Source organism: Temnothorax longispinosus, chromosome 2 (genome assembly GCF_030848805.1).
Source record: "Temnothorax longispinosus isolate EJ_2023e chromosome 2, Tlon_JGU_v1, whole genome shotgun sequence".
Lineage (NCBI taxonomy): Eukaryota > Metazoa > Arthropoda > Insecta > Hymenoptera > Formicidae > Temnothorax > Temnothorax longispinosus.
This window is the reverse complement of record NC_092359.1, coordinates 5575922-5587044: the sequence shown is the minus strand read 5'-3', so window position 1 is coordinate 5587044 and position 11123 is coordinate 5575922. Positions and strand designations below refer to the sequence as shown.

General features: G+C 43.8%; 1 protein-coding gene across 1 annotated transcript in view; it reads left to right on the top strand.

Annotated features, from left to right (window-relative positions):
- Positions 1-1096: 1096 nt before the first annotated feature.
- The window catches only part of E75 (ecdysone-induced protein 75), a 52440-nt gene continuing 42413 nt past the window's right edge, over positions 1097-11123 (top strand). Inside the window, exon 1 of the mRNA XM_071798069.1 lies at positions 1097-1295. Coding sequence (XP_071654170.1) covers positions 1112-1295 — 184 coding nt within the window. The 5' untranslated portion in view covers positions 1097-1111. The remainder of the gene's footprint in view (positions 1296-11123) is intronic.

Genomic DNA, 11123 nt, shown 5'->3' with positions numbered 1-11123 from the left:
GCATTATATCATTAAGTGGACAATGTAGTGAATTTGGTGAATCGTCAAAGTACAATGAAACCTAGGTCGAGTGTTTGTCGACTTAGATCCTTGATCCTAATGACGGGTCAACCGTGCCAATTGGCCGTACGAATAAAGCGGTTCTGTCCCGAGGATATGATTGTGGTTTAATTTCAATCCGATAAGATCGACTCAGACTACTATGTTGCCCTGAAAACGACGCGCATCAATATCTGCATGCTGTAAATTCATTAAAAATGATTAATATTCCTTCAAACGATTAAGATTAATTAAAAATTACGATTAATTGAAGATTACGATTAATATATATCTTTTGAAACTATCATCTGCAAATATTTATATACATCAGACAAAATATATAGAGCGACTTTCAATCTCCGAAAATAAAAAGATCATTTTGCGCGGAAAGGAAAATGAACTTGTCCAACCTGAGGCCGATGAGTTGGCCGATTACGCCGATTTTCTGAAACCGGAATTTAGATCTCGGACCTCGGACCAAAAGCTAATTCTTGAGAGCGAGCGACCAAGCGCGCAGGGTGGACGCGCGGCGGTGGCACTTCGGTGATCTCGGCGGCTCGGCGCGCAGGCGCCACGGTGCGACGGCACACCACGCCGCGAAGAACTCACTCGCGTACTGCATCGCACGGCACACACAGCACACCAACTAATCAACGAACCCACGAGCGCGGATCAGCGCCGATTTGTAGGTACAGCCACGCGGTCGCGCCGACAGCTGCGGTGTGGCAGCGACACAACACGAGAACGCGAGGCGCACCGATTGAGAATCGGTGTACCGAGAGGAAAGAACAGTGATCGGACTACCGATTTCTGGATCACGATCGCCGATCGGACAAGTGCGTGGCTACACCATTAACGGGTTCGTTTCAAGTGAGACTTGACTTGTCACAGTCGCTGTCAGTGAGAACGGGACAGTCTCGAGTTACTCTCGCATGTCCCCGCGACGTGGCATGTGCTTTAACTGTTCGTTGTTTACGTTCGGGTGGATGCGTCAGAGGAAGACGCGCGTCGGGGAGATATAGCGCGACTATCATCAAGGGTGCAACTCGCGACGTTTTCCGGTGGCTGGGCGATGACTGTGCAGAAGGTCAAACCGCGCGGTACCGCGGCGGAGGAGCAACAACCCTCGGCGTCGGACATCCTCTCACCGTCGGGCGAACCCCACGAGAATGACAAGGAGCAACAATCGGCGCGAAATTGCTATCGCGGGACCGGTCCACAGGACAGCGAGAATCTCCTGGGATGCGTCTTGGCCGGTGAGTGAAAGACCCGACGAAAGGGAGAGTTCGCCCCCGGGCGATCCTCCAAACACGCTACAATACGCGCCCGTCCATTAGGGCCTTAGCCGTTAGTACACCTAACGGACTCGCGGAAACATTCCTAACGTAACACACACGGATCGCTCTATTCATATAGGAAGGAATGGAGAAAGAGGCGTTTTCACTTTCCAGCGCGGGCAGGAATGTAGGTCGCGGGGCCCGGGACGAGGCCGAGTTCGTTGCCCTCGGTCGGCGGCCTTCCACTCGGCGCTCCGGCAATTTTTCTCCGTCTCTTTTTATCTCCCTCTTCTCTCGTTTTCCCCCTCCCCCGCTCGACTATACTCACACACGCGCGCTTCTTGTTCGCGGTGTCGGCACTAGCCTAGATAGTGCGAGAACCTCTCTAGGGTCTCCCACCCTCTTTCACGCATACACGCGCGGGCGTTTCCTCCTCTCGCTATTCTCTCTTTCTTTATCTCTCTTTCTCTCTCTCTCTCTCTCTCTCTCTCTCTCTCTCGCTCTCTCTCCCCGCGGTTTCCCCCCTTCCATTTATTTCTCTCGCTCTGTCTCGCTTCTCCTCCTCTTGGCGAATCGCGCGCTCGCGATCTACCGTCTCGTTCTCTCCCGACACCGACAGGAAAGTGGGTCGACGGGGCCTTGGCGCGAGGCTAGTTCGTTCACCCTGCCTGCCCCGTAACTGGGGCAAGATGAAATTAACCGAGCAGTCCGACCCTCCCCGTCCCTCTCCCTGTCCCACCGTTCGCCAAGTAGAGCTGTTGGTGAACTCCGCGACTCGTGTGGCCAATCGCTGTCGGGCCGGTTCAACGAACTCCAACTGGGTCTCCCCACCTGCCCCACTACCCGGTAGCTCTCCCACCCCAGTTTAGCTATTCGACGACTACTAAACCTCCCCACCTACATCCACTAGCGAAGGTCACCAACACTGCCGACGACTGTCCCGTCGGCGGCGTGTTGAAGATTGGCCGAACTGCTTGCATATACGCGTACACACAAGTGAGACGTGCGTGACGCGTGACTTCGCGAGAGAGCGAGCGCACGGCGGCGACGGCGACGGCGACGACGGCAACGGTGGCGGTGGTACTTTGGTGACGTACGTATGTACGTACGAGCGTACGCGCCACCATTGGCCTATCATCGGCTGGGAATTCTCGTCGGCATGGGTTTCATTACGTAACCGTACACGATAGTGAATTACGGCAGTAAACTACCTACTCACGAGTCCCTCTCGCCGCAATCTCTCTTTTCTCTCTCTTTCTCTCTCTCTCTCTCTCTCTTCGTCCCTCCTTTCTCATCCTCGCTCCTCGGCTCGACTGTCTTCGCTATACATGGAGAAAGTACTAGCTAGCTGCATCGCTGGACCGTGATCACTCTCGCTGCTAGAATGCTTTCACCGTTTCTTCGCGAGTTGTCATCCTCTCGCCGCACGGTGCATCATTATTATCATCTCCGGAGCACTGACCTACCGTGTGCTGCGCGTACAAGGGGCGGATCGTTGATTATGGGGACTGCTAGATGCACGCGCTACGAACGCTCTATTTATAACACGAAACAGTTTAGGTCCAAAAATTATATATGCTACCAGTCTTAAAAATTTCTTTGAATTTGGATATGAAGCCATATTTGCTTTCCATGTCTTCCGACGCTTAATGCATGTACAGTATGCACACTTTAGTTTCGATTTTTTTTATTTCAAATGACTTTTGAACTTTACTGTTTTTGGACGAAAAGTATTTCAGAATCCGTGTCCCTGAATCAATATTATTTAACATTCAAAAATTCAATTCGAAAATTGGCATTATTAGAGATGTTGAAGCGAAAGCTGCCGCCAAGAATAGCTATTCCAGGCTGTTATGTCAGCGCGCGTTCACGTTTTTAAGAAAAAGAAGAGAACGACGCCTTTTGACGAAAGAAAGCCTATGTCATAATAAAATTGTATCCATCCTCGGCTGGATATTTTCTAATTGCGCTTGTGCCGACTGTTGGCTAACCTCAAAAGCAAGACGCGCGGGCAATGGCCTGGCCTCCTCCCGGTCCCCAGTGACCTCGATTGATGCGCGGTGTCCTCTCCCAGTCCACCTTCTCCCTCCCCTCTTCTCCCACCCTACACCCTCTAAGCGGAGCGTTGACTCGACATCGCCCAATCAGAAGCCGGTTCGTCGACTCTCCGGGCTGCTCTCTCGGGGTCGTTCTAATCTCGCAACGTCCCTACGCCAAACTGACGAGAAGCCCGATAAGAGTACGATCTCCCTCATCCTCTTTCCACATATATGCACACGCATCTTTTCTTTCTTTTTCTCACTCTCCCTCTCTCCTAGTCTCTGTCTCTCTTTCTCTCTCTGTTTCTCTCTCTCTCTCTCTCTCTCTCTCTCACACACATATACTCTCTCCTCTCGCTCCCTCCCTCCATTTAGCCTTTCTCTCGCTCCCTCCTGCCGCCGAGGTGAACAACCTCGAATCATGTCGGCACTCTTATCGCCCGCGAGCTCGGAACCCTTATCGAATAAGCGTACGTTCGTTCGAGTTCGCCGAACCGCTGGCAAAAATGACAATTTTTCTTGGTCACCCCGCGTAATGCGAGCGCTCGTCCTGTATTAGCGCATGGAGTGGGAACATCGTGATACTTCGAGGAACCGACGACCCAGTTTGGCTAGTCGCAGTAAATATCAACGCTTTTGTCAAGAGGCTCGATGCAGATAACATCAGTCTATTTAAGTCTATTAGAACAGAAAACTTGCTTTCTAGCAGTCTCGTAAACCTCAAAAGCAAATAATAATAAGTAAAACAAGCAACATGACTGTTTAAGAACCGCGAGATAGATTTCTCTTTCAATAAGAAAAAGTCGGTCGAAGACAACATTTCTAATAGTTGATCAATCAAAGGTATTTACGTCTCTTTTGATCTCTATTTTTGTCACGCGATATTACATACAGAATACAGCGGAATTAACACGAGTAAACGAGTGAAAAGTACATGACAAAGAATGAAACGGAAAGAAAGAGAAAGGAAGTCATCTTATTTCTCGTACGCGTATTTCCCTTTCATTGGCATCCGGACGAGCCACCTTCGCCGCTGCCTTAACTTCCTAGCCAGACCACTCTTACTTTCTTTCTGGTGAACCATGTCTCGTTCGGTTCGCAGTAAGAAAAAGAAGAGTAAATTTCTAATGCGTTACGTTTTCTATCATGTTGCGCCGAATCATCTTGCTCAAATTTTGGTCGCAAATTGATCGAGCGAAAGTCTTATATCGTCGCCACTTCACCATCCCTCACCTATCTCGTTTTCAACGTAGCTGCATACTTCACTTATTTTGTTCGATTAGATCAGCGAGAAGTGAAACGAATAACCATTTACGATCTAAAGTATTTCACGGAAATTCAAACTGAGCGATTACTCACGCGCCCCAACCCTCGGAGCTTAGGGTGGTGTGGGGGGAAAAGGTCGTGGGGGTGAAGGGAGGGCCGGTAACCTCGAGGCCAATGAACTATGACCCACCAACCAGCCCCGGTATCGTTCATCCCTCCCTTCGGTGCTAAGTATAGCATTTCTACCAACCTGTCGTCCTATGCTACAGATATTACATCCAACCCAACTTATGCATCCCCCCTCCGTACCTCCTGACCGTAGCTCGGCCATCCCTTCGAAAACTCGCTAATTCCACTCTTCTTGCTACCAAGCTTAATGCAAAATACTCTTGTCCGTTGTAAAATGTCTGTTTCAAACGGCTACTCTAGGAAATTAAATCTCACATAAAACTTTTCTAAAAATAGGAGAGAGAAACTGAAAGATATAACAGAGAGAAGACAGATTTATATCACGTATTAACTTTACGTTAGAATTGAAGTAGTATATAGAACGAATATCTGATAAATATCTAATCGATAGGAGAGGACATACGTCATCAAATAAATTCCATACAATTCCGTCGCAGATAGATTCTCTCAAATAACATACACTTTTTTAGCCAACTGTCGTATGTATTATAGCTTCAGAGGCAAGAGGGAGATTCGCGAGCGTCGAGGTCGCGAGGTCGTCGACCGCCGAGGGTGGCACTCACCCTAACTAGGCCACCAGATCTATCTTTCTCTCTCTCCCTCTGCCATCCCCCTTTCTCTCGATACGCCCTTCCCTCCCGGTTTCTCCCACTCGATATATATAATCATATCCCCACCAGGACACGCAACCTCTCGGAGACGGGTTCCATGGTTCTGCTATTTTCGCGGGGCCACTCGACACGGATATACACGGGCCACCTACGTTTAGCGGGATAATTTGCGCTATCGAGGTCATTCCACCTTGCTTGGCGAGGACGAAGTTACCACTTCCTCCCGTTATATCCCTTATATCCCGCGACTTGATCCTTTTCTTACCGCTGAAAGCGAAAATATCTCATGTTACTATGACGATAATGATGATACTTTGAGATCTGCTATTATTCACCTGCCTCTTTCGTCAATCATTCTCAATCAGCTGCGAAACAATAATAGTTCACGAGTATATGTAGACTATATGATTATCTAATAACGCATAATTGTGTATCGAAGTTATAATCTAAATTTAAACACATTTTTAAAAATTTGTTTCTTTAAATTGAAATAATATATAATTGCTTCTTATCTCTTAATTTTAATTTTAATTAAATATTTTTCCTAAGATGACACTATCTAGCAATATTTTTTATCACTTTACTCACCTAAATTTTTTCTTTCTTTCTATCGCGTAAAAAATGAACAGTTGTAGAAATAATTTTTTTCGGGAATGGTTTTGCGGCATCAATAAAAAGTCAAAGCAAAACGAACACAAAAAGATAGGAAAAAATTCTGGAGTCAATTATAACTCAATGTTCACTTTTTCATTCTAAAGAAAAAATAAAATATTTTGTAACCATGCACATGCAAAAAATTCGTTTAAAACTTTTTTTTAATCCAATAAATCCTCACGCAAAAGGTTTCAATCGAGAGAAAGCAATCGAGAGAAAGACTTTTTAGGTGCACCGAAAATAACTTCACCAAATAGGTCTTCGGGAATCCCGTTAGGAATTTAGACGGTTTCTGAGTATTTTAGCCCTTTTTTTAGAAATACCACACGCATCGCGGGGTAATATTCTGCCTGTTATAGTTTTTTTAAGAGCAAACGAGGTTACCCAAAGGATTTTTTTGCTATTGTGAAAGGTTTAAGAAAGGGTTAGCAGAATTTTGTCATAAATTTTCCTGTAAATATTCATAAAAAAGTAAAATATGAAATAGTGTCGTGCCTTTCACTTTTACGCGCAATAATTTACGAACAGCATATAACCATCCTAGTTTTTATTTCCTTTCGTAATTTTTCCCGGAACAGATGGTTCGTATTCGGTATCTAGATTTTTACTGGATTACTATTCCAGGATTACCTCTTAGTTATCATCGATCTGAAAAATATGATATGTATTGCAACACGTTCGACTCGCATCGATTTGATTGATAACAATATCAGGATATCAGTAAAATATGCGTCACATAAAATAAATAGAGAAAATGCATCAAGCGTCTCTGGGCTTCATATGCTATTATTTAATTGTTCGACACGTATGAAAAAAAAAAACCTACATCAAGTTGTCAGCAAAATTACGCGCGTTTCTCAGGGAGAAAGTTATAAATCTCAAGATTCGATTTCGATTGCAACTTTCACTAAATTGCGTTTACTCTTCGTGTAATAATGCCAATCGCATTTATCGCGTCGTACCTACGCTTCTACGCTCTTTAACATGCACGTTTCTCCACATTGTAAGTGATTATCATATCTGTGGCTAATAAAATGCATCGCACGACGGTTAACCGTGACGTGTAAACACTTAATCACTCACACCAAGTAACCGCCGAGAGCGCATTCAGCTTAGAAGGGGAAAAATATTGAATCACGATCGAGAGAGGCGGCGTGAACGTCGAAGGTGCGCGCATACAGAGCGATTATCCTCGTTCGATGTCGATGAACCACTTGACGCGGATTCCGGCTCCGAAGGACACAAGATCGCCGATCCGCGACGAACTTCACGTACAAATCAGTCGCTATATCGGCGTTATTAATTTGCATACTCGTTTGTCTCTTACGCGGCGCTAATCACACAAATTGCAACTATTGGGCAAGTTATAAATATGATAATAACCGTTGCATAATGCCGCCGCCTGCCGATAAAGCGATACGATCGATATATAAGTGCTGGGCGCAAGATAATATGCAGGTTGCTCCAGAACTGTCATACTTCTTTTCAGTCAGAAGTTTTTTAATTATCTTAATTATCTAAGCGTAAGCGAGCTTACGCAATACGAGAAAAAGCTACGTTATTTGTTGTTTCATGGAAACTGATAGAACGGTCATATAAAGCTCGTTAAATACTTACTGTCATCTGACGCGAGAAATATACAATCTCACGAAGAAACGTAAGCCGCGATTCATTGTCGTAATTTGCATAATTCGAGCGATTATCCGTAGGATAGTTCTGAGTATTCTGCGAGCAATCGATGTTACAGCAACACATAATCGGGGGTAGGTGGAGGTTGCTGCGTCGAATCCATGTCGCGGTTGACCGGGTTAGGAATCGTGGTGAGATCGTTGCCCCAACGACCCGATACCACCAACCCCGGGATTCGTGGTGGTATTTCCGCGGGAGAACGGGGGACCGGAAACAGGCAGCAAGGACTGATATCTCGAATGTAACAGTGAATTTTGCACATTTCGCTCTTATTAATATTGCTGCGAATGAATCATCTAAAATAGATGTTTTACATGAATGAATTCTTTTTACGTAGAAACGGTACTTTCTACAACTTTTTATAAAAAAGATGGAAAGACAAAGGATTATATTCGATGCATGCGAAATAGAAAACAGTTCATTCTTTTATTATCTTCTTTCATTACGTTAAAATCACTTTCGTATGAAAGCATTGTTTGCGCAATTTGTTTTTTCATCGCGAGGGTGATGGCACTTAAAGAGCACGAGATATCGTGAACATTAACTGACAAAGCGCTGGAATTTTAATTGGAATGTAGCTAGAAGAGTCGTGTAACCGTAAGACCCACGCTCGTTTGCTTTCACTTTCTTGGAGTAGCCGATTGATATCACTAGCAATGTTTTGGACCACTTCCATCGATTCCTGATACACATATTCCATGAAATCTTTTGATTATTCTATGAAGTCTTTTGATTATATAATTTCATTGATATGAGAAAAATAAAACTCAACTGTTTGGTCGTAATTTAAGTAATTCTCAATAACTACAAAATTAATTATGTTCATGGCAAATGTGAAAGTATCAAGTAACAGCAGAATTTTCAATTTAATGCAAAGTTACTTCTGCTCGACATAAAATTAATCTCATCTCCCTGCAATCTCTAAAGATATCGACAATCTGGGGCGAATTTCATCAGCAAAAAGCTATTTCATGAACGGAGAAAGATAGATAAATGGAGAGAAAGAGAGAGAGGGGGGGAGGGGGAGAGAGAGGACACGTGTATATTACGCGCGTTCGTCTGTATGAGGAGGCATGCGTCAGTGATCTCTCAAGGCCTTTGCACATTAGCCGTTCGGTAGCGTTCGCACCGTCCCACTTTCCTTCGCGCGCGGTCAACGACCTCGTAGGTAGATGTAGTAGGTGTTCCAAGGTGGTACACTACATGCGCGAGCGTCCGCGCGCTCGCGATTCTGTCGCGTTTTTGCTACAGATTGTTTCAAAAAAGCATTATGTCAGCGGCGAAAATTTATCCTCGAAACTATAAACCCATCGCGATTCCGCGCGAAATCACGCGAACGTTTATCATCCTAACATTCTGACAATAAGCTCGAGAAGAAAGGAAAAGGAGAAATCTTCTACGCGATCTTCATGAATGAGTAATCTGGCTTGACGAAGATTATACTGAGATTTATTGAAATCATTAACTCTTTTATGCCAATGCTGCAATGTTGCAATCCCGAAAGTTGCACATTTTTTCCAAACAATTTCTTACGCGACACTTTCGTTACATTTTTTATGCAATGTAAGTATCTGTTGCATATTCTTTTTCAACGTCATTTCTGTTATATCAGGCGATGTCTTCCAGGAAGACGCTGCGTCAAAATGGTCCAATCGTAAAAGACTACTAACAAAAAGTAAGCTAATGGACTGTAAAAATATTATATAGCATCAATAAATTAAATGTAAAAGTCGCTGCCGCGTATCGTAAATAAAAAAGGTTTCAAAATTGGCCGAAAATAAAAGTGCCATCTTGTATCGTGTAACATCCGGAGATTAAAAAAGCCGATTTGTTCCGAATAGCCGCGTAACTGAGTCACTTCTTCGAAGGGACTAACGGGGAAATGCATAATAGTTTATGAGGCATCCTTTTTTGGACTTTGTTCCGGTGGTGCATGCTAGGCGCGAGACGTAATAAATCATAAGACTCCGATAAAAAAAAAATGTAAATTCTATGTTTAACGATCGGATGACAAGACGAAGAACGGAAAACAAGATATCAATCCTATCGAGAATTTTGAGTCATCCTGTATAAAATTGCGCGAGTGTGCGTTCGCTACGCACACACGCATGAAAGGATCTCCCGCTAAAAGGCCTCGCGGTTCGCGTGCGATCCGTACGAAGGCGCCACTGCCTTTCGCGAATCTCCGCGGAAAAGTCGGTACAACAGAGAATTCACATCTCGCGGGTCGGTATCGATGCGATAAAACAGCGAGATAATGTAACGTTGAAAAAGGACCCATCGATCCTGTCTGATTTTCGAAAAAACGCACGATTTAATTTTTCCGACTAGCCTGTCAAAGTAACGTGCTTCTACCTAAAATACAAGATTTAAGCATAAAAAGAACAGCCGTAAATATATAGGTTTATGACGACTATATAGGTTTTATTATTGTATTGTGTTACGACTTGCCTTGAGCCTTTCGAATAGAAATAGTGTGATTGTTCCGAATAACTGTTTAATTTACCAGTTTCGTCCTGCGATGGTATTTTTTCGGTGCGCTGATTCGCGCCAAAGTTTCTATTGACGTGTGCGAGCTTTACCGCAACTTAACGTTATACAGAACGTTTGGTTGATTTACGCAACGGCGACGTATCAAGGATAAGAAAACAAAATTTAAAAAAAGGGGAAAAAATTACTTAAAGCAGTGACTTGACAGATGTAGCGAAAGGTCGGTGAATGTAGCAAATAATTAGAGCGCTGACTTGCGCGATACATTGACGTCAAGCTTAAACCCTTACGCAATACCTATAGATGAACGCATTTCTGCATATGGTATCTATTTTTAGTTGATCCGTGTCGGGAGTGTCCCACTTGCGACGGTATACGGTCATACAAGTTTGTGATAATGGCGAGAGATATGAAGTATCACCTGCGCGTGAAATAAATATAATATGAACTTTTAAATCGATTATAGCTTTCAATAAACGGGTTTTATCGCATACTTTCGTATGGTTCAATTACACTAATAGTCGCCCTTGATCTTTTTCGTTGTAAGCAAGTCGATTTTGATTAACAAACTCGCGATACTAATGGGTATATGTATTGCCAAACAATAAACTATATTAACAAACTAATTATATAAATTATATTAATAAAATAAAATTAGTATAACATTCGATAATACTTCTCTTCTCTTTGAAACGTTGCCCTCTCATTGATATTAATGATATTTATTAATACATAGCTATATATATATTAGTAGATACCATCTTGGACGATCGTATCGATTAACATCGCTGGATGTATCATTGTTCGTGCGTTTAATACTAACAATCTGTTGTTAGTTATTGATGACTTCCACTTATAGCCTTCTATTC